At 38.7% G+C, this 24,624-nt stretch overlaps 1 protein-coding gene across 5 annotated transcripts in view; it reads left to right on the top strand.

Moving 5' to 3' along the window:
- The window catches only part of LOC101010104 (zinc finger protein 112), a 31,594-nt gene extending 15,360 nt beyond the window's left edge, over window positions 1–16,234 (top strand). For 3 of the 5 annotated variants that reach the window (XM_003915671.3, XM_003915672.3, XM_021931166.2), the window contains 3 exons: window positions 2,515–2,641; window positions 6,134–6,229; window positions 12,851–16,234. In XM_003915671.3, the coding sequence (XP_003915720.1) occupies window positions 2,518–2,641; window positions 6,134–6,229; window positions 12,851–15,354 (2,724 nt within the window). In that variant the 5' untranslated portion in view covers window positions 2,515–2,517 and the 3' untranslated portion in view covers window positions 15,355–16,234. The remainder of the gene's footprint in view (window positions 1–2,514; window positions 2,642–6,133; window positions 6,230–12,850) is intronic. The other 2 variants (XM_009194687.2, XM_009194686.4) reach the window with 1 other exon arrangement.
- The last annotated feature ends 8,390 nt before the right edge of the window (window positions 16,235–24,624 follow it).

Here is a 24,624-nt window from a genome sequence, read left to right as displayed (position 1 = left end):
TAAATAATAGTACAAAAAAAGAATAGAAATTTTAAAATCCTACACCTTATTACCCTGCTTACAAATCTGTTTTTGTCCGTGGTCATTTTTTTAAATATAACTAGTCTTGCAGTAATATATAACAATTTTGAATTAGGCTTTTTATCTGCATAAAATAATAGCAGTTAATTTTTATCATCTAATATTATTGAAGTAAACTGTTGTTATCCCTCTCCCCCCCTTTTCTTTTTCTTTTTCTTTCTTTTTTTTTTTTTTTTTCTTCAGTTGAGATGGAGTCTCGCTCTGTGGTCCAGGCTGGAATGCAGTAGCGTGATCTTGGCTCACTGCAACCTCCATCTCCTGGATTCAAGCAGTTCCCTGCCTCAGCCTCCCAAGTAGCTGGGATTACAGGCGCCTGCCACTACACCCAGCTAATTTTTTGTATTTTTAGTAGAGACGGGGTTTCACTGTCTTGGTCAGGCTGGTCTTGAACTCCTGACCTTGTGATCCATACACCTCGGCCTCCCAAAGTGCTGGGATTACAGACTTAAGCCACCGTGCCCGGCTCTTTTCTTTAAATTATTTCCAACTCACAAGCTTTTAAGTTCCTGAGGATTCTTGCAGTTTTACATTGCAGTTATCAGTTTTCCTACAAATAATCTTGACTCAAAAAGCAATCTGAGAGAATTTTGATATTATTTGTCCATAATGTTCTAGGGACTCCAAACTAAAAATATTTTCTCCAAAGTGATGTCTCAGGTGGAATACACAAAATATGGTTTTGTCTAACAAGATTATATTGAAGCTAAAGTTGGGGGAAAAAATAGATGTTTTTGGACAAGAAGAGCTGGATTCTTCTTAGTACCTGTAGCTATGTGTTTATATATGTTTGTATGTCTGTGTGTGTTTCATTATTAATTTTATTAGAGCAATACAGGCTCTTAAAGTTTTTAGTCATACCATAGGATGTATAGGCACTTTGCATCTGTCACACTATTCATGGCCCCAGATGACTGTTAGAGGGGGACCGTAGAGTCATTTGCACTGTTACCTTGAAGATAAGAGGTTCATGTTCATACAGGAAGATAAGCATCTGGCCAACTCTAAAGCCTTTGCCTTCTGGGTCAAGAGTTTCAGGCATATCACTGGGGTGGAAAGACTGACAAAAAAGCAAAGCAAATCAAACCAAAGCAGAGTTCTGCATTTAGAGCTGAAGTTGTTGTGCTCAGAACTGCAGCCAGAAGAAATATGGGAATGAACAGTTGTTCATTTAAAAATTTAAAATTATCCTACAGCAAAAAGTTGCAAGACAGCAAAGTGGAATGAAAAATATTTACAATGTCCATGGAAGAAAAGACCTCATTGTCCCCCAAATGAATTATTATTACAAAACAAGAAATAGAGATGAACAGCAAATGTGTGCAAAGAGAATGAACTTTATTACTAATAAGTTTGTGAGAATTTTTTTAATAACTGGTTTTTACTTCCCACATTTACTTGTGAGATTATGAAAGGTTTTTTTTAAAAGCTTTCATATCCAGTGTTGACTAGGATTTATACTTTCTTGGAAGAAGGCTAAGATGGAAGGCAAAAATCTGTCTTGGGAAAACACCTGCCATTATGATTTCAGAACTTTAAAGGTCATTATTCTTCAGCATTGCCATTTTTACTTTTTGCTATTTATTTTGAGGAGATAATCAACAGAATTCCAGAGGCTAACATCAATGCAAAAGGTTGTTTTTGCAACATTGTTCGTATAGGTAACCTCAAACTAAGTATGCTTTAGTTGGATCAAATCATTATATTCTAGACCATTAGTTTTCTGAATTACTTTGCAGCCCAGAAATGGGATAGAAGATACGATGAAAATATTAATAATGTAGCTAACATTTGTTGGGTACTTACTGTGTGCCAGGCACTGCTTTTCAATGCTTTACATGTGGTCATTCATTTTATTACTAGGACTTTATGGGATAAGTTTCACCATACAAATGAGAAGGAAGGAAACTTGTCCAAGATCATAGAGCTAGCATTGGGCAGAGCGCCCAGATCCAGACACAGGCAGTCAGGCTCCAGAGCTGTGCCCATCACTGCAACAGTCTCCAGATGAGCACAGAGGATGAGCTAGATATTTGAGCGGTAAGGATGACTGATACCCTGTAAATCTGGCAAATTAAATAAGTGATGTGTGTGTGTAAATGAGGAGAAACAGGTAGCATCAGTCACTGTTAGAACGAAAGCTTTTGTGGAGCAAATGACATTATTAATACAATTTAAAATATTGGTAACCTAGGGTGCAACAGAGTTCCAGAGGCTTACTTATAAGTGCTAACCAAAGGAAGTAATTTTAAAGTGTAAGGATTTCTTTTCTTGCAGCCCTTTTGGTGAGTGGTATTAGCATTAAAGAAGGCAAACAGAAGAGAACTGCAAATTTGATTCAAGTTGCCCAGACTCCAGAACAGCTTCCCATCCTTTACACCTTCTCAGCACTGCCCTTCTTCTGTAAACTTAGTATGTGTGTGTTTGGTATGGTAGGAGATGGTGACATTCAAGGATGTTGCTGTGGTCTTCACCGAGGAGGAGCTGGGGCTGCTGGACTCTGTCCAGAGGAAACTGTACCGAGATGTGATGCTGGAGAACTTCAGAAACCTGCTCTTAGTAGGTGAGGATAGGTGCTCTTGGTAACTCAACGGCAGTCTCCTGGGGTGTCTTTGTGTGCTCAATTGTTAGAAACTCTGAAGCCCCTGAAATTATTCTCTGAGATTGGGTGCCTGAGAGTCCTAATAATCCCTGTGCAGCGCAGACAAGGTGTTTCTGACGGTTCTTTCCAGTCTATCCTTGGAATAGTAAATATGGTCCTGCTTCATTGATTTGCCATCTAACAGTTTAGTAAGTTATTTCAGATTAGTAAGTTTTTTTTTCAGGGCACCAGTAACTGTTGATGAACTTGACTTTTTAGAGCGGTTTTTTAAAAAAATAATGTATTTGTAAATAACTTTAAACTCACCGAAAACTTACAAAAGGACAAGAATACCCATATAGATTCACCGAGATTCTACCTAGATTCACCTCTAATAACATTTTACCCTATTTGCTCTATCATTTATGTTCATGTTCTTTCTCTCTCCATACATACTTATGTATGTATATGAAAAAATATATATAGTCATTAATATCTTTTTCTGAACCACTTGAGGGTAGTGAATATACCATGGCTGTTTTTCTCTAAATATTTCAGTGTATATGCAGAGTTCAGGAGTCCCCAAGTTCCCTCTTACCTCTGATACCAATTGCAAGATTAGGAGTCCCCAAGACCCAAGAGTATTGAGCCCCACACTCAGGCTCAATAATTCGCTAGAAGGACTCACAGAACTCACTGAAAGCAGTTGTCACGGTTAATGATTCATTATAGGGAAAGGAATCAGATTGAAGTCAGCTTAGGGAAGAGGCCCAGGGAGCAGAGTCCATGAGTGTTCCAGGTGTCAGCTTCCATTTGTCATCTTCAGTGGAGTTGTGGACAGCACTGACTCTTCCAAGCAGCGATGTGTGACAATACACAAGGAGCATTGGCAGCCAGAGAGGCTCATTCGAGCCTTGGTGTCCAGAGTTTTTGTTGGAGCTTAGTTCCCTAGATATGATTGACCACCTGGGTGGCTGCTCTTAGATTCCAGTTTCTCCAGAGATTAAGCTAATAACACGTGGCTCAAAGCCCCCACTGTAAATCAGTTGTTTAATTATCTGGTGTGTGGCCCAAGGCTTCTGGGTAAACAAAAGACACTCTAATTGGGCAGAATATTCCAGGGACTTAGAGATTACCTTCCAGAAGCCAAGGCAAAATCCAGATCTCTCTTTGGACAAGATTAATTCTTTCCTTTACTGCACAGTCTGTTTTAGAAAAAGAGGAATATTCTCTTACCTATTCTCAGGACAGATATAATGCTTTTATCTTATCATTTATGCTGTAACGTTATCCATAAAGCCATTTATATATATATTTTATATATGTATCAATTTTTTTTTTCTTTTGAGACAGAGTCTCACTCTGTTGCCCAGGCTGGAGTGCAGTAGTGCAATCTCAGCTCACTGAAACCTCTGCCTCCCAGGTTCAAGTGATTTTTGTGTCTCAGCCACCTATAGCTGAGATTACAGGCATCTACTACCACGCCCAGCTAATTTTTATGTTTTTAGTAGAGATGAGGTTTCACCATGTTGGCCACGCTGGTCTCAAACTCCTGGCCTCAGGTGATCTGACCTCCTCGGCCTCCCAAAGTGCTGGGATTACAGGCATGAGCCACCGCGCCCGGCCTAATTTTATTCTTTAAAGCTTGTTTTTCTCACTCCAGAACAGGATCTAGTCTATAGTCTAGTATAGTTGTTCTGTCTCTTTAGCCTTCTTTAATTTAGAACATTTCCACAGCATTTCTTCGTCTTTCATGACAGTAACATTTTTGAAGAACATTATCACCTCTTCCCTTATTTTTAATAGAACATTCCTAATGATTCCACAAAATTAGATTCACATGATCCATGCAGCAGGAACTCTACGTAGGTAGAGTGTGCACTTTTGAGGGAATCACATCTGGAGGCACATGGAGTCATTTGTCCCTCAAAGGTGGTGTTAACTTTGCTTACTCAGTCACGATGTTATGCAGTTTCCCCACTATATAATTACTGCTTTTTTTTTTTTCCCATTTGTAATCATAGGGTAACACAAGTATTTTCCTGTAGATTTAGCACCCGGTGATGATCTTGCCTTATCTGGTCCTTATCATGACGGTTACAAAATGACGATTTTTCTAACTTCACCTCCACATTTAGCAGCCAGCACCTGCATAAACTTGCAGTCAACAAGAGTCCCCCACTTCTCAAGCATCAATTCATTTGTTATTTGTAGGGATTTGTGAAATTTTTTAAAGGTTTATAGTTTATTACTGTAACTTTTTAGATGTTAAAATTGTCCCAAGTTTGGCCTCTTTAAGCTGGCTCCTGTGACCTTGTAACATGTCCACAATTTTTTTTTTTGAGCACTTTCTTACTTTATTGGCAGAGCACAATATTTTGTGCTCATCTGTACTTTGCCTTGGCTCTGCAATTATCCATATTTTGTTTTTGTTTTTTTACTGGGGAATGGTATTTAATGCCAAAGTCTGGATGCTAGGTATGGTCATTGTAGTATCTACGTTTCTTTGTCTCAGAACATGGAGCTAGGATATGTGTGTGTGTGTGTATGTGTATATATACATACAAATATACACACATATAAATATGTATGCATATGAATAGATGTTCAGTTTATTGCAAAAGAAATGTTCATTACAGTTATACTGAAATGCTATTTCTCACCCATGAAATTGGCAAAAATTCAAAAATGTAACAATATACATTTTTTGGCAAAGCTGTGGGGAATGAGGAACTCTCATGCATTGAAAGGAAGAATGCAAATTGGTACAACCCTTAGGGAGGGCAAGTTGACAGTATCTAACAAAGCTAGGTATTTCCCCTTCCCCAGCAACCCATTTCTAGGAATTTTCCCTAAAAATAGCCAAGTCCAAAAGAATATTAATAGTATACTACAATTCATTTAAGAAAGAAGGTAAAATAAGTAAATAGACAGTGTGTGGGTACAGACATATATATATATATATATATATATATATATACTTATTTTTATAAGAAGAAATACAAGAAGGAAGGTTTAACCAAAATAATGGCCGGGCACAGTGGCTCACACCTGTAATGTCAGCACTTTAGGAGGCCGAGGCAAGAGGATTGCTTGAACCCAGGAGTTCAAGACCAGCCTGGGCAACATAGGGAGACCCTGTCTCTACAAAAAATTTAGCTGGGCATAATGATGCACACCCACGGTTCCAGCTACTGTAGAGGCTTAGGTGGGAGGATTGCTTGAGCTCAGGAGGTTGAGGCTGCAGTTGTAGTGAGCCATGATCATGCCACTGCATGCTGGCATGGGCAGAAGAGTAAGAGCCTATTTCAAAAATAGAAAATCATGAAGTTAGTTTCTTAGAGTGAGTGGAAGGTAACAGGGTGGAAGGGATGTGGGGAAGTCACACTTGTCTGTGTATACCTTTTTGTCTAGTTTTGTCCAACTGAATGTCATCAAACTTAAAAACTTTTGCTCTCCTTGCCTTCTTTACAGCACATCAGCCCTTCAAGCCAGACCTAATATCCCAGTTGGAGAGAGAAGAAAAGCTTTTGATGGTGGAGACGGAAACCCCAAAAGATGGGTGTTCAGGTAAGAACTGTGCTGCAGGAACACAACAGCCATGGAGCCCCTTCTAGAACGAGTCAGAACACATCACTTCTCTGTTTAAACTTTCCTGTGGTTCCCCATTTCACACATAGTAAGTTTAAAGTACTTAAAGTGGCCTATTAGGTCCTAAGGTATTTGTCCCCTCAACCTGCTCTCACTTTCCATATTCACCTACTATTGTTTGTTTTTGCTCATTCAGTCTGTTTCAGAGGCACTGCCCCATGATTGCCCCTCAGACCTCTCAATTATGCTTCTATGTCAGTTTCCTTGACTTGCTTTTCTCTCTGAATGAATTGGGTAATAGATGCATGATCTTTGCTCTCTTCCATTCACCTTGAGGCAGCTAATAGGTGTAGAATAAATGTGTGTAATTGAAGGATATTCTAGAATACTGTTTCTCATCTGATGGATACCTATTCTGACTGCTTAGCTGTCCTTGGGTATTCATAGATGGATAGCCATTAATCCTAAAAGATAAGAATAGCCAATCAGCTGAAGTAAGTATCAAAAATGACCAATGCCAACATTATAACTGGTCTTCCTCATGCAGCATTTTCAAGTGAGACACGCTTGTATTCTTATGTCCAGCTTCTTATCTTCCCATTCTGTCCCATACTCTCGCCCGAAACAGTCTCTTGACATAGCCACAGTCTTAAAGTAGAATTTTCAAGTTGGACATTTGTGTGAATTGAAACATTTTGATAGTTTCTTGAGTCCTCAAGACTGACATCAAAAGCCACTGTCGCAACTGTGTAGCTAAGAATGCTGCTGGGTAAGAAGAAAGAGTCAACAAAAAATTCAAAACAAATTAACTTACTTCTATAATTGTTCATTTCCATCTTGGTCAAGATTCAGGGTCCTACATGACCCTTGAGAGTAGGAGTTAAACTTTTTCTCTAAAGGTCCCAGTATTAAATACTTTAGGTTTTCCTGGCTGCGTGTGCTCTTTGTCACATAGTCTTTGTTTTTCTTACACCACTTTGAAAATGTAAAAAGCACTCTTGGCTCCTGGGTTGTACAAAAACAGGCTGAGGCCATGCCGTGCCAATCTACCTTCCTGATACTGTCAGCTGGAACATAATGTCACCTTTTAAAATACCTCAATTTTTTTTACATATACTAATATGATCATATACCTCATAGTAATGTAAAAATTTGATATGTATATTCTTATTTTTAATATACTAATTTTTCTTCTTTGCCATTACCTTGGGGAAATCCCTCCCAGTCTAAGATTATAACTTGTTTTTGTAATGGATGCATAATATTCTAATAAACAAGCTAGTTACTTCCAAGATACAATGGGGGTACAGCCTCTGGGTAAATGCCCCCATTCCAAAAGGGAGAAATCAGCCAAAACAAAGGGGATACAGGCCCCATGCCAGTCTGAAACCCAGCAGGGCAGTCATTAAATCTCAAAGCTCCAAAATAATCTCCTTTGACTCCATGTCTCACATCCAGGCCATGCTGATGCAAGGGATGAACTCCCAAGGCCTTGCCCCTGTGGCTCTGTAGCGTATAGCCCACTTGGCTATTTTCATGAGCTGGCATTGAGTGCCTGCATCTTTTCCAGGCACATGGTGCAAGCTGTTGGTGGGTCTAGGGTCTGGAGGACAGTGGCCCTCTTCTCACAGCTCTACTAAGCAGTGCCTCAGTGGGGATTCTGGGGGCTTCAACCCCACATTTCCTCTCTCCATTGACCTAGTAGAGGTTCTGCATGAGGGCTCCACCCCTGCAGCAGACTTCTGCCTGAACATCCAAGTGTTTCTATAAATCCTCTGAAATCTGGACAGAGGTTCCCAAGCCTCAGCTCTTGCTATCTGCATACCCACAGGCCCAACAGCACATGGAAGCTGCCAAGGCTTGGGGTTTGCAACTTCTGAAGCAATAGCTTGAGCTATACCTTGGCCCCTTTTAGCCATGGCTGGAACTGGAGCAGCTACAATGCAGGGTGCCATGTCCTTAAGCTGTAGAAAACAGCAAGGCCCTGGGTCTAACCCACAGAACTATTTTTCCCTCCTGGGCCTTCAGGTCTGTGATGGGAGGGACTGCCATGACCGGCTCTGAAATGCCCTGGAGGCATTTTCCCCATTGTCTTGGCTATTAACATTCAGCTCCTCTTTACTTAGGCAAATTTCTGAAGCCTTAAATTTCTCCCCAGAAAATGGATTTTTCTTTTCTATCACAGGGTCAGGCTGCAAATTTTCCAAACTTTTATGCTCTGCTTCTTTTTTAAATACAAGTTCCAGTTTCAGATAATCTTTTTGCCCATGAATATGAACATATGCTGTTAGAAGCAGCCAGACCACATCTTGAATGCTTTGCTGCTTAGAAATTTCTTCCACCAGATAGCCTAAATCATCTCTATCAAGTTCAAAGTTCCACAGATCTTTGGAGCAGGGGCGTAATGCTGCCAGTCTCTTTGCTAAAGCATAGCACCAGTGTTGGGAAAATGTATAAATGCATTTACAAACCTAAATATATCTAAATCTATCACCAGTACCAGTTCCCAATAACTTTCTCATCTCCATCTGAGACCACCTCAGCCTGGACTTCATTGTCCATATCATTATCAGCATTTTGTTTAAAACCATGTAACAATTCTCTAGGAGGTTCCAAACTTTCCCTCATCTTCCTGTCTTCTTCTGAACCCTCCAAATTATTACAACCTCTACCCATTACCTATTTCCAAATTGACTTCCACATTTTCAGATATCTTTATAGCAATGCCCCACTTTTCTGGTACCAATTTTCTTTATTCATCCATTCTCCCATTGCTGTAAAGAACTACCTGAGACTGGGTAATTTATAAAGAAAAGAGGTTTACTTGACTCACAGTTCCATAGGCTATACAGAAAGCATGGCTGGGGAGGCCTCAGGAAACTTACAATTATGGTGGATGGTGAAGGGGAAGGAGGCATGTTTTACATGGCAGAGAAAGAGGAAGAGAAAGAGGGTGGGGAGTGCTACACACTTTCAAACAACCAGATCTCATGAGACAGCACTTAGGGGATGGTGCTAAACCATTAGAAAGCACCCCCATGATCCAATCACCTCCCACAGGCCTCAACTCCAACATTGTGAATTACAATTCAACATGAGATTTGGGTGGGGATGCAGAGCAAAACCATATCAGTGGTTAAGAAAGGAGTCAAAATATTTTTGCAGCTTAAATATTTGTGATCTAAACATTGTCACCACTATACCTTGTAGTGCCCACAAAAATGCCTTAGTTTCTCTATCTAAAAGCAAATTAAGAATGGAAGGTGATCTCAGCTGGGTTACCTGAGCTGATGTTCTCACTTAGCTTTTGTTAAAGGAGAAGAAAAAGAAGAAGACATAAAGATTTTTTTCTCTGAGTTCCTTATAGCTAAGTATTAAATTCAAAGGAATTATTTGTTTTTATGACAAATATAGCACCTTTCTTATTGAATTGATCAATTTGGGATGCTTGAATGATTGACTTTCTCAACCTCTAAGTGCTAAAGCAGGATTGCTATGAAGACATAATAAATTCTCAACCTTCTTACCTCAAATGAGGTCTTTGTCGTTTTTTGTCATGCTTATTTTCTCCATCAAATAAAGTTCATTTATAAGCTTAACATGATTTCTTATTACCACTCTACCATTGATATTGAAATATAACTTAAATGTTGAGATATTTAAATAAAGTAACAAGGTGTTTCAGTCTGTACCATTGACTAAAGGAAATTAATGTTGTTAACGTGTGTGGTCCTTTTTAGAAGAATTTGAAACAAAGTGAAATGACCTTTTGTTTTTTTTCTTCCTCTATGTCCTTGACATTGCAAAACCCACTGGTCAGAGAGAAACTTTAATCTCTTATATATTTGAGATATTTTTATATCATGAATTATGTACTAATTTGCATTGAAGCAGTTGCTTTGTAAGAAATTGGGTTTAGACTAACAAGCTGCTTTCATGTTCTCAAGCCACTATATCAGTCCCAAAAGACAGGACATACTCCACTGTATCTTTATGGATGTATATTGAGTGTTTTTTATAATAGTAAAACAAAACTACAAGGATTATGATTAACCCAAGCTGGAAGCTCAAACTTCTCACATATAAGCTATATACTTTATCTGATATGCCTCCTATAATATATCCCTTCATTTCATCATTATATGATAAAATATCATTATAATAACTGAAAGCTTTGCTTTTGAGAAGGCAAAGACATCAGTAAATGTGCTTTTAAAGTACCAAGATGCATACCTATGGACATACCTTGAAGTGTTGTCCCACAATCAGTGTGCTGCCCCAGAGCCTAGTGACACAGAGTCATCAGTGTGGCCTTTTTTCCTTTTTTAAAAGTTGGGATAGGGTAGGGCTCACAGGGAAGATTTTGTTCAAGAAAAATTACACCATTTTGGGTTTTTTTGAGAGAGTCTTGCCATGCTGCCCAGGCTGGAGTGCAGTGGCTGTTCACAGGTGTGATTATATTAATAGGTCACTACATCCTCAGATGCCTGGGCTCAAGCATTTCTCCTGCCTCAGCTTTCTGAGTAGCTGGGTCTACAGGACTGCACTACCATGCCTGGCTCAAAGTTATACCATTTAAAAAGTTACTTTAAAAATGAGAAAGACTCAATCCACAGGCCCTGCCTATTGGTCTTTTTGATCTTACATTTTTATTTCATCCACAGTAGACTCTTGTGACCTTTGCTTTTCTCATCAGCAGTATCACTCTGAATTGTCACCCTACCTCTCCTATAGCCTTTCAGCTTTCCAGCAAAGTTGTCACCATCACCAGTTCCTTTCCCATTTAAAAAGCTACGTTACATGCCCTTTTAGTTCTATGAGTGAGAGCAACTCAAACTATGATTTATTCATCAATGTTTATTGAGCAACTACTGTTCACTTGGCAGTGAAAGGAATGCAGTGCACAAAACAGTGTTTGTTTTCATGGACAATACATTCCAGTGTGGAGAGGCAGACAAACACAAAGAAATAAGGCAGGATTATGTTTGAGGGTAATATTCATGAAAAAACATTCCTTTTACTGCTTTTCTTCTGGATATTATAGAGACTTAATCTACTTCTAAGTGTTAGAAGAGTGCATGTTGTTAATTCAACCCTGTTTAACCAGTTGTCCTTAGGGAGGATATTTGTCACTAGTATATGAAGATCTGCTGTCTGCTTATAATCTGAACTTTAATAACTTGGTAATAAAATATTTCTACTCAAATATCCCATCTTCAACCCCTTCTGGTGCCTCAAATTTCCTAAACATTAACATAATTTTCCAGTAAAACGGCACAAGCCAAAGTCAGTATTCTTTGAGTTTTGTTCATGGCTCATGAGCACCTCAGAGGACACCTACAGGTGCCATACTTTTTTTCTGATTTTTTTTTAGTTGAATTCTGTCACAGTCTTTCACATTTTGACCTATGCCATGGCCATTGATAATTGTGAAATATCTTTTGAAAAGAGTTAAAATTTATAATGGCCTACAGGGACTTAGAAGAGCTTATTATTCTCATGAGGATAAATAGCTCATTTGTGACAGGATATGTGATGCCTCAAGCATAAAGTAAAGGTCTGTGTTTACCTTCTTCAGCATATCATTTAACACATACTATACCCTTACAAATGAACAACATTATCATGTTCATGTGCCAGACAAAAAAGAAAAAGTTATTAGGACAAAAGGCGTTTGTCCATTTGCAACTATATTTTTTTGAATTTAAGAACATCATCTTTTCCCCTTCAGATTTCCTGGAAGCCCATGATAAATCCATGATAACATGTTTATGGTTGTGTTGTTGCATTTTGTGTTTTTGAAACAGGGTCTCATTCTGTTGCCGAGGCTGGAGTGCAGTGGCGTGATCTCAGCTCACTGCAACCTCCGCCTCACGGGTTCAAGCGATTCTCCTGCCTCAGCCTCCCCAGTAGCTGGGACTACAGGTGTGCGCCACCATGGCTGGCTAATTTTTGTATTTTTAGTAGAGATGGGGTTTCACCATGTTGGCCAGGCTGGTCTCAAATTCCTGACTTCAGGTGAGCCACCTGACTCAGCCTCCCAAAGTGCTGAGATTACAGGCTTGAGCCACTGCACCCAGCCATGTTTATGATTTTACTAGGCCTTTTGAACATAACTATCATGTTCGCTGTCCAAGTTGTGCTGCAACGTCATTATTTTGAGGCATACAAATATCCTGAATTATGTAAATGCTATTTGTATGTAGGTTGAATATTCCTTCTCCAAAATGCTTGGGACCAGAAGTGTTTCGTATTTCAAATATTTTCAGATTTTAGAGTATTTGCATTATACTTACCAGTTGAGCATCCCTAATCAGAAATCTGAAATGTTTCAATGAGCATTTCCTTTGAACATCATGTAGAACATTCAAAAAGTTTTGGATTTTGGAGCATTTCAGATTTCAGATCTTTGGATTGAGAATACTCAACCTGTAACTGGTATAGCCAAAGAAGAGGCATTTTGTAAATATTCTTAGAAATGGTGGCATGAATATTCCTCTGGTTCATTCAAGTTTCATGTTATGACCTAAGTGTAAAATCTTCAAATCTCTTGAATAAAGCATTCACTCATGCACGTCTGAATTCTCTTTATCCGTATAGGAAGGAAGAATCAACAAAAGATGGAGAGTATTCAGGAAGTAACAGTAAGCTACCTTTCCCCCAAAGAGCTTTCCTCCTGTCAGACCTGGCAACAAAGTGCAGGTGGGTTAATCAGGTGTCAAGATTTCTTGAAAGTTTTTCAAGGGAAGAATTCTCAGTTGCAAGAACAAGGTGATTCCCTCTGCCAGGTTTGGGCAGGAATACCAGTTCAGATTTCTGAAGATGAGAACTATATATTGACTCATATAGGGAATGGCTCCAATTATATAAAAAGTCAAGAGTATCCATCTTGGAGGGCACATCATTCTTGGAGAAAAATGTATCTGAAAGAGTCATGTAATTATCAGTGTAGATGTCAGCAAATTTCCATGAAAAATAATTTCTGTAAGTGTGACAGCGTCAGTTGGATCTCACATCACAATGATAAACTGGAAGTACACAGAAAAGAAAACTACAGCTGCCATGACTGTGGAGAAGATATCGTGAAGGTATCATTATTTAATCAGGATTCAATTCAAACAGAGGAGACGCCCTATCCATGTACTGGGTATAGAAAAGCCTTCAATAATGACTCCAGCTCTGAAGTTCATCAGCAGTTCCATTTGAAAGGGAAGCCCTATACATACAGTTCACATGGAAAGGGCTGTAGTTATAGTTCACTTCTTCACATTCATCAAAATATTCAGAGAGAAGATGATATTGAGAATTCACATCTGAAATCCTATCAGAGAGTGCATACAGAGGAGAAACCATGCAAATGTAGTGAGTATGGTGGGAATTTCAATCACTATTCCCCTCTTAACACTTATGAACTTATCCACACAGGTGAGATGTCCTATAGGCGCAACATTTATGAGAAAGCCTTCAGTCATAGCTTAGACCTTAATAGTATTTTTAGGGTCCATACTAGGGATGAACCCCATGAATGTGAGGAAAATGAGAATGTCTTTAATCAGAGTTCATGTCTTCAAGTCCATCAAAAAATCCACACTGAAGAGAAACTATACACAGATGTAGAGTATGGAAAGAGTTTCATTTGTAGTTCAAATCTTGACATTCAGCATAGGGTTCATATGGAAGAGAATTCCTACAATTCTGAGGAGTGTGGTAATGGCTTCAGTCTGGCCTCACATTTTCAAGACCTTCAGATAGTGCACACCAAGGAACAACCATATAAACGCTATGTGTGTGGTAACAGCTTCAGCCATAATTTGTATCTTCAAGGTCATCCAAAAATTCACATTGGAGAGAAACCACATAAGGAGTGTGGGAATAGCTTCAACTGGAGCTCAAAACTTAAAGATCATCAGAGAGTCCACACTGGACAGAAGCCATACAAATGCAATATATGCGGCAAAGGTTTCAATCATAGATCAGTTCTAAACGTTCATCAGAGAGTCCACACAGGAGAGAAACCTTATAAATGTGAGGAATGTGATAAGGGATTCAGTCGGAGTTCATATCTTCAAGCCCATCAGAGAGTACACACTGGAGAAAAACCTTATAAATGTGAGGAATGTGGGAAGGGGTTCAGTCGAAATTCATACCTTCAAGGCCATCAGAGAGTTCACACTGGAGAAAAACCATACAAGTGTGAGGAGTGTGGGAAGGGCTTCAGTCGGAGTTCACACCTTCAAGGCCATCAGAGAGTCCACACTGGAGAAAAACCATTCAAATGTGAGGAGTGTGGGAAGGGGTTCAGTTGGAGCTTTAATCTTCAAATTCATCAGAGGGTTCACACAGGGGAAAAACCCTATAAATGTGAAGAATGTGGTAAAGGCTTCAGTAAGGCCTCAACACTTTTGGCCCATCAGAGGGTCCACACGGGAGAGAAGCCATACCAATGTGATGAGTGTGGTAAGAGTTTCAGTCAGAGATCATACCTTCAAAGTCATCAGAGTGTCCATTCTGGAGAAAGACCATATATATGTGAGGTATGTGGAAAGGGCTTCAGTCAGAGAGCATATCTTCAAGGTCATCAGAGAGTCCACACTAGAGTGAAACCGTATAAGTGTGAGATGTGTGGGAAGGGCTTTAGTCAGAGTTCACGCCTTGAAGCACATCGGAGGGTTCACACAGGAGGGAAACCATACAAATGTGAGGTGTGTACAAAGGGTTTCAGTGAGAGCTCACGCCTTCAAGCACACCAAAGGGTTCATGCAGAAGGGAGACCCTATAAATGTGAACAGTGTGGTAAGGGTTTCAGTGGGTATTCAAGTCTTCAAGCCCATCACAGAGTCCACACTGGGGAGAAACCATACAAATGTGAGGTATGTGGAAAGGGCTTCAGTCAGAGATCAAATCTTCAGGCTCATCAGAGAGTCCACACAGGAGAGAAACCATACAAATGTGATGCATGTGGTAAGGGTTTCCGTTGGAGCTCAGGTCTTCTGATTCATCAAAGAGTCCATACTAGTGATAAATTCTATAGAAGTGAAGACTTTGGTAAGGACTACCCTTCATCAGAGAATCTACACAGAAATGAAGATTCTGTTTTGTTTTGAAGTCCTCAAATGGGAGCTGAAATTTTCCAGTCACTAGAGTTCTTTCAGTAGAAAAAGAATTTTTAAAAATTAAAATGTAATGTTTCTGCCCAACTTCAACATTCATAATGGCCGGGAGACCACACAACAGAGACATTTAATGAGAGGGGTTTCACGAGGGATTTTGTTAGAACTTTAACATCAATCATTGCACAGGAGCTAAGGCTTATAAAATATGGGTATGGTGAGGAATTTAATAAAAGTACAGTGATGAGCATACCGAAATCCATGTTCTCTAGAATGTAAGCTTGGTGAGAGAAGGGACTTTGTTCGTTGCTAGTCTACAAAACTGTGACATTTCATAACTCAGTGTAGGTGCTCAGTACTTTTTGCTAAGTAAGTAAAAGTATATAAAGGTAAAAGTTTGAAAACTTTTAAGCTCATTTTTTAAAACTTCACTTAAAATGTATTTGAAAGAGGAATCTTGCAAGTAATCTTAATAAAATCATTTCAAGTAAATATTTGAAATGTAGAACAATATGCATTATTATGATCTGAAATAACATTAATTTTGTTGTAACCCTACTGGGGTTAGTTCCTATCCTTTGTTCCATCTTGAGCAGAGATGTACTGCACTTCTTAACGTTTGGTCTCTATACATTATGCCATCTGTTGAAGTTTAGCTTTGTGTAGGTGTATATGTACACATGTGTGCACTTTAAATATCAGTACAAACTGATAAACAATGTTTCTGGTTAATATTGCAAAAATACACTGTATTTTACATAATTGATTTTCTACTCCTGCCCTGTGAGTTAAGGCAGAGTTTTACTATAATATTTGCAAGTATCCAAAATGGTTACTGATAACAAATACTTTTTAATAAATGTCAAAATCACAATACTTGTTTTTTTTTATTCTCCATATTTCTCTCAAAGTCCATTTGATCTGACTGATTTGTAAATGTTGTGACCTTTTCCAATCCACACCTCCTTAAGCAGGGTCAAGTTTGAAGGATTTTAATTTTGTCAAGTTTTCCATTCCCATACTTCTCCCACTGACACACAAAAAAGGGGAAAAATCTTGAATTTTTCTAAGCATATTTATCAATGTATTGACTAGTAGGATAGAGTTGCCATTTACTTGCTAGTGTCTGTCTTAAAGAATGATGCATTTTGGCCCGGTGCGGTGGCTCAAGCCTGTAATCCTAGCACTTTGGGAGGCCGAGACGGGCGGATCACGAGGTCAGGAGATCGAGACCATCCTGGCTAACATGGTGAAATCCCGTCTCTACTAAAAAATACAAAAAACTAGCCGGGCGAGGTGGCGGGCGCCTGCAGTCCCAGCTACTCGGGAGGCTGAGGCAGGAGAATGGCCCGAACCCGGGAGGCGGAGCTTGCAGTGAGCTGAGATCCGGCCACTGCACTCCAGCCTGGGTGACAGACTGAGACTCCGTCTCAAAAAAAAAAAAAAAAAAAAAGAGGTGCATTTTGTTGGTGAAAGTGAAAAATACAAGCTTGTCATTTAATATATATCAAAATATTTATTAAGCCGCCCATATGTATCAAAATGTAAAATGTGCATGCCGATCTGGAAATCATAGAACAGTAATTTATAATTAAGCAATTTTAGCAGGAAGGAAGGATTTTACAATGATAGTAATGTTTTAAGCTGGAAGTAAATGTCCATCAATATGAATTTGGGTAAGTTTCTATATGTTCTATACTGTAGATCTACAGAAAGTATGATTTAGCTCTAAAATGACAAGAATAGGTCATGCATATTATTTGGTAAAAACCTGGATTGTACATTCATAATAACCAGCTAATTTAAGTCTGTTTACATGTATGTTCAAATATATGCTTATAGATAATGTGTGAAAGATTACTCATTATTATATATACAGTAGTTTTCTCTGGAAAGCAAAATTTTTGGCTTAGTGGTTTTTTTTGTGTGCTTTATTTAAAAATATTTGTAATGGACATTTACCAATTATACCAAAGCAGTGAACAGCTATTGATATTATCCCTTATACTTAAGAACTCATGATATGATTACTCGATTTCGTTGTATGACATTAGGACCAACAGTAAAGAATAAACCCCCTGAAGTTAATTTTTTAAATTTCCTGGATTTTTGAGAATACAGATAAATTAGGTATCCAGTAACTTTATATTTCTGTGAAATTTCCTTACGTCTCAAAATCCATGTTGCCTAGGATGTCCTAGTGCAATCCAGTTTTATAAATTGATGCTCACAGCTTTTCCATCAGATTTCCCCTTGCTGGATGAATATGGTGACCAAAGCACTGGCATAACTTGGCTTTCAAGGTGCTGGTTCAAGTTGCACAGTGTCATCAGAAATCCAGGGCTTCTAAAGCATGTCTTTGATATCATCACTTACAGGGGAGAGCTCATGGTGGTTTTATCAATTGGAATGCTTTTAGTTCTAAGTAACAGAAAATTTAGAGTTGCCTAAACCAAAACTATTTCTTAGTTCATATAAATGAAAAGATACAGATAGTGTAAGGCTAGGGTCTGGGTAAGGTAGGGGGATTTTATATTGCTTTCCTTTAATTCTCTCACCTCTCTTTTCTTGTGAATTCTTGTCGTCACATTATTCACAGTATAGCAGCCTCACCTGCTTTCTTATTTCACAGCCGAAGGAAGAGATATTCTGTATCATTTTAGTCCTGTGTGGTTCTGGCTCCCTAAAATGCAAAATGCATAGAATCTGTCACACTCTGATTCCCACTAACAACTGAGACTAACCAAGACAACAAAGGACACTGCTGGTCCCCAGCCTACTCCTAGTGAGAAGCAACAGCAGGCTACCATGAGGAAAGGGAAGAACATGGAGAATCCTTCTGTGGCCCCAGTGCAAAGGGATGGCCAAAAGCTGAGGATGGGGCAACAGGAACACTGAGAAAACTTTAGCACTCCAGTTCTCACCCTAAGCACAAGATAGCACTAGAGAAATTTGAAGCCAGTGGTACAACTAAGATATATATTGCAACAACAAAACCCAATTCCAGCTTAATTCCTGACAAGATTAATTCAGCACTCCACTCTGACATCCTAGCAGAACATGTGTGCCCAGTTTTAGGCAAAAATTAATGTTTTCTTCAGTCTCTACTGTTCTGTATATGTTTTCTGGCATTTTGTTTTAAAAATACAAGATCAAAAGTTGAGAACAATCTTCTGCCAATAGATAGCAGACCAATCAATAAAACCACACTTATAGATAACCATATTTTGGAAATATTGGGGAATTTTACATAACTGATTGATGTACTAAAGACTCCAGTGAAAAGGGCAGATAATATGCATGAGCTGATAAGGATTTCAGTAAAATTTAATAGTCAAATGGGAAATGCTAGGAAAAGAAAATTTATGCTACTGCTTTTACTTTTATCAGAACGCTTTTGAAGGACTTATGAGTAGGCTCAACATAGTTAAGAAAAGTGTCAGAACTTGAATATAGGTCGATAGAAATCACAGAAAGTAAAACACAAAAAGAAAAAGTGTGAAGAAAACAATAGAAATCTAATATTTGCATACTTGGAAACCCAAGGGCAGGGGGAGAGAATGGGAAGAAAAGACATTTAAAGAGATAATGACTGAGAATTTTCCAAAAATAATAAGACTTCACCCAGATTCAAGAACCTCAGAATACCAAAGCAGTATTTTTTTTAAAAAAAGAACAAAACTAGATTATTGTCAAGTGGCTAAAAATGGATGGACAGTGCAAAGAAAATATTAATGGCAGACAGAGGAAAGGGACACATTACATGTAAGAAGCAGAATGAGAAAAACATCAGACTTATCACAAACCATGCAAGCAAAAGACAATGGAGTTATATCTTTAACATTTAGAAACAACAACAAAAAATATGATCAATCAAAAATCTAAGCCTGGTGGAAAAAAATCTTTCAGAAGGTATGCGAAATAAAGACATTTTCAGATGAATGGAAGCTGATAGAATTCACTGTTAGCAGACCTGCACTGTAAGAGATATTTAGCATACCAGAAATAGACTTGGATCTACCAAAAGACATAACTATGAAAATAGTTATTTCAATCATTTTAAGTGTAAAATAATTTATTACTCCAAAATATAATTCAGTAAAGCAAAATTAGGAATGAGGTTTTATTAATTTAGAGGATATATAAAAGTAAGATGTTTTGTAAGAACACTGCAAAACAGGGAAGACAGAAATTAGAAATATACCAGCAGAAATTAGAGGTATATGTTGGTACTCCATACATTAATTGGCATAATATGATTTGAAGATAGACTGTGAAAAAATATAGGAATATATTTTAAGCCCTAGAGTAACCATTTAAGAATTTTTTAAAGTACAACTCATAAGTCAGCAGTAGAGATTAAATTCTGGTTCCAAAAATAGCAATGTAGAAGCAAGCTGGCTTCACTCCTTTCAATAGAAAACTAAAGACAAATATACAGCACCAAGATTATCACCAGCAATATCCCAGAACTCAAATAGAAGGAGACAGTTCCTGAGGATACAAATAAGTGAAAAAAACTGAGCAGATGGTAAGAGAATTGGACTTTCCTATCCACATGCCCTTCCCCCTAATCTGCCTGGCACCAAGACTGTGGAAAATTTTCCCTGTCTCACAGTTTCTACACTGGAAAATGTTAAGGTGGACAACCAGCCTCCTCACCATCTTGGGTTCCCTGGCAGGAGACTTGTCCCTGACTCAACCTACAGAGAGCATCAGGAGTAACTGAAGAGAGAAATATCCCTGAGGACAGCCAGAGACAAAGGAGGGAGGTGGGAATACTGCTCCCGTCATGGAAACTCTATTCTGCAACTCAGCCAAAGGAGACAAAAATCAGAGTGGCTGTTCAGCATCACTACACTGTAGGTCCCCAATCATGAACCACTAGCCAGCTTTCTTACAACTAGGATATCCTCTGTGGGACCTACCCCTTTTGGGATGGGTGGCACTATGATTATTTACTAGAACGGAGGCAAGCCTGGAGTTAATGTGCCATCTAGTACCAAAAAGAAGTCAGTAACCTAGCAGGAAAGAAGAAAATCAACAGGTAAAATAAAAAGAATCTCTAGGGAGCCATATCCAATAAAAAACAAAACCAGCCAGACAGAGAAAACTGGAATATGTAATCATTCGATGCAAAGACAGACACACATTCACAAGCAACAACAGCAAACAGGGAGCCATGGTGTCCCACAAATGGACAAAGCAAGGAACCAGTGACGGATCCTAACAGGAAGACAATATGTGAACTGTGACCAAGACTACAGAAGAGCTGTTTTAAGGAAACTCAGTAATCTCCAAGATAGCACAGAGAAGCAATTCAGAAGTATATCAGAGAACCTGAACAGAGAATAAAATAATTTTTTAAAATCAGAAGTCTTGGAACTGAGAAATATGTTTGCTGAACTGAAACATGCATTAGAGGCTCTCAATAGCAGAATGTATCAAGCAGAAGAAAGAATCAGTGAGCTCAAATACAGGCTATTTGTAAATACACAGAAGAGAACAAAGAAGGAAAAAGAGCAAACATTGCCTGAAAGATACAGAAAATACCTCAAATGACCAAAACTAAGAATTATCGATGTTCAGGAGGGAGTTGAGCAAGAGCAAGGAATAGAAAGTGTATTCAACAAAATAACAGAAAACCTTCCAAAATTTAAGAAAGAGATGAATATGCAGGTACAGGGAAGTAATAGAACAGCAAACAGATTTGACCCAACTAAGACTACCCCAAGGCATGTAATAAACTCTCATAGGTCAAGGAGAAAGAATTCTAAAAGCAGCAAGAAAAAAACAAGCAAATCACATATAAAGGAGCTCCAATTCATCTGGCAAAAGACTTCTTAACAGAAGCCATACAGGCCAGGAGGAAGTGGAGAGACATTTTCAAAGTGCTGGAACAAAACAAAACAAAACAAAACAAATCTATCATCCAAGAATACTGTATCTAGCAAAGTTATCCTTCAAATATGAAGGAGAGATAAAGTCTTTGTCAATGTCTGGAAATGTTTAAGGCCCCGGTTTGGGTTCAAGCCTGCTGGAAAAATGTGCAGCTGGTTGGGTCACAGAGTGGTCAAAGCATTCTGTGATTTTTGATCAGGACACAGAAAAAGAGGGTGACTGGAGGACTCTACATTAGCCATTTGTGTGTACTGGACACTTCTTTGGAGGACTACCTTTTGAAATTCTTTGCCCATTTTAAGTTGGGTCTTTTCTTCTCATTGTCTTCCACATGCTAAATGTTATATAACAGTCTCCTCCATTGCTGCCTGTAATGTAAAACCATCTTGGGAAGGAGATCCTGGGAAAACGGTAGATGCTTGCTTTTCTTCTTCAATACAGACAAGTTGTTAGAAGGGGTTGTTGGTGATGCCAAGTTAATAACAGCCAACCCAACACAGGGATCTAACGGTTTGAAGAATAGCAAGAGTCTTAACATTAGAATCCATACATGTGTGTGTTCAGACCCTTTATGTGATACTGCAATTAGGGCTATGGTAAGATTTTACCTCCTTGGAGACAATAAAAGTGCCCACACAGCTGAATATCCCTAACAGTGATATGTGAGATAAATAATATTTCACTGTGTGAACAAAACCAAAGGATTAGAAATCAGAGAGAGGAAACCCCAACAACACATATTGCAAAATATATATATATAAAATAGAAAAAAATGTCATAATGAACAGGTAAGTCACTAAAAGTTCAAATTGACAGTGAAAATATGTAAAGATACCCAACCATCTTAGTAACTAGGGAAGTCAAAACTACAACCAGATCTATTTTTATCCCTTAAGGTTGTCAAAATTTTGTTTTGTTTTGTTTTGAGATAGAGCTTCACTCTATTGCCCAGACAGGAGTGCAGTGGCATGGTATCGGCTCACTGCAATCTCCGCCTTCCAGGTACAAGTGATTCTCATGTCTCAGCTTCCCAAGTAGCTGGAATTACAGTCATGCACCACCATATCTGGCTAATATGTTTTTTTAGTAGAGATGGGGTTTCACCATGTTGGCCAGGCTGGTCTCGAACTCCTGACCTCAGATGATCTGCCCACCTCGGCCTCCCAAAGTGCTGGGATTAGAGGTGTGAGCCACTGCGCCCTGCCAGGTTGTCTAAATTTTTTCAAGAAAATGTGGTGAATCTGCTACTCTCATAAACTGTTTGTGGGAGTGGAAACTAGTGCAGTTGCTTTGAGGAATTAATTAGCAGTAGCTATTAAAAGTTTAAATATGCTTACCACATGACCTAGCAATTGCATTTTTTCTGCGCCTCCCATGGAGAATGCTCACACCTCATAGGAGGGCATGAATGAGACGTTTATTGCAGCTTTTTTGTAATAGTGGAAAAAGTGAAAATAATTTCAATGTCTTTCATCATATAAACTGTATAAACAGATTTGCAAAATATTATGTAGCATATAAGGTGAATGATGTTCTTTAAGTCTTACAAGGGTACACATTCTACACATTTAAATGCATATAAACGAGTCCAGAATAGTAATAAATTAAAAAATAAAAATAAAAAAGAGTCCAGAAGAATAGATACTAAACTGATAATGATCTCTACCTTAAAGACAGGGAATGAAGAGTACTGGGCAGCTGTGGTGGTCGAAGGAGATGTTAACTGTATCTTTAGTATTATAATAATTTAAAAGAAAATAGTAGATTATCATTTTGTAATTTAAAAATATTAATACTAATAATATCATTACTACTGATAGGGGAAATCGAGTTAACAAATACCCAGTTATATGATAGAAGTGGAAAATGCAATTTCTCAATCCGGAATCCATGAAAGAAGTATTGCTTAGCTAAGCATGGTACCAAGAGAAATATGCACTGACTGGGTGATGTGTCAAAGATTAGCAGCCTTTAGAGAAAGGAGCCTTTTGCCCAAAGAGAAGCATTGTTACAGGTTGCATTCCCTGGGAAGTAGACTCTGAAATGGACAGTAGCACTCAGGTGGTGCAAATGTATTACAAATATCAAGAAAAGTATAATTTGAAGTGGAGCATGAAGATGTGACAAAATGGCTACAATTTCATGATAAAACTTGATAAGGAGTTATTTCTTAAGGATGAACAAAGAAAGTGGTTTCATGAAATGGAATCTACTTTTAGTGAGGATGCTGTGAGCACTGTTGACATGACAACAAAGGATTTAGAATATAATGTAAACCTAGTCGATAAAGCAGTGGCAGGGTTTGAGAAGACTGACTCCAATTTTGAGAGATGTTCTACTGTGGGTAAAAAGCGATCAAACACCATCACATGCTACAGAGAAATCTTTCATGAAAGGAAGAGTCAATCACTGGGGCAAACTTCATTGTTGTCTTATTTTAAGAAATTTCCACAGCCACCCCAGCCTTCAGCAACTACCACCCTGATCAGCAGCCATACACATCAAGACAAGACCCTCTCCCAGAAAAAAGATTACACAACTCACAGAAGGCTCAAATGATTGTTAGCATTTTTTTATCAACAAAGTATTTTTAAATTAAGGTATGTACATTGCTTTTGTTTCTTTTTTCTTTTTTTTCTTTTTTTTTTTTTTTTTTGAGACAGAGTCTCACTCTGTCGCCCAGGCTGGAGTGCAGTAGCACGATCTCGGCTCACTGCAAGCTCTGCCTCCTGAGTTCACGCCATTCTCCTGCCTCAGCCTCCCAAGTAGCTGGGGCTACAGGCGCCCGCCACCATGCCTGGGTAATTTTTTTGTACTTTTAGTAGAGACAGGCTTTCACCGTGTTAGCCAGGATGGTCTCGATCTCCTAACCTCATGATCCGCCCGTCTCAGCCTCCCAAAGTGCTGGGATTACAGGCGTGAGCCACCGTGCCTGGCCGTACATTGCCTTTTTTTTAGACATAATGCTATTACACAGGTAAATGGTATGTTTACAGTATAGTATAAACATAACTTTTATGTGCACTAAGAAACCAAAAAAATCATGTGACTCACTTTATTGAGATACTCATTTTATTGCGGTGGTCTGGACCCAAACCTGCAATATCTCCCAGGTATGCACATATTAAGAAAACTTTGGTCAAGTAAGGTGGTCATGCCTGTAATCCTCTGCACTTTGGAAGGCTGAGGTGGGAGGATTAGGATTGCTTGAGGCTAAGAGTTAGAGACCAGCCTCTGCCACATAGGAAGACTCCATTTCTACAAAAAAATTACGTTAAAAAATTATCCAGGCATGGTGGTACATGCCTGTAGTCCTAGCTACTCAAGAGGCTGAAGCAGGAGGATTACTTGAGCCCAGGAGTT

The sequence above is a fragment of the Papio anubis genome, unplaced genomic scaffold (genome assembly GCF_008728515.1).
Source record: "Papio anubis isolate 15944 unplaced genomic scaffold, Panubis1.0 scaffold66, whole genome shotgun sequence".
Classification (NCBI taxonomy): domain Eukaryota; kingdom Metazoa; phylum Chordata; class Mammalia; order Primates; family Cercopithecidae; genus Papio; species Papio anubis.
This window is presented reverse-complemented; position numbering and strand designations above follow the sequence as displayed.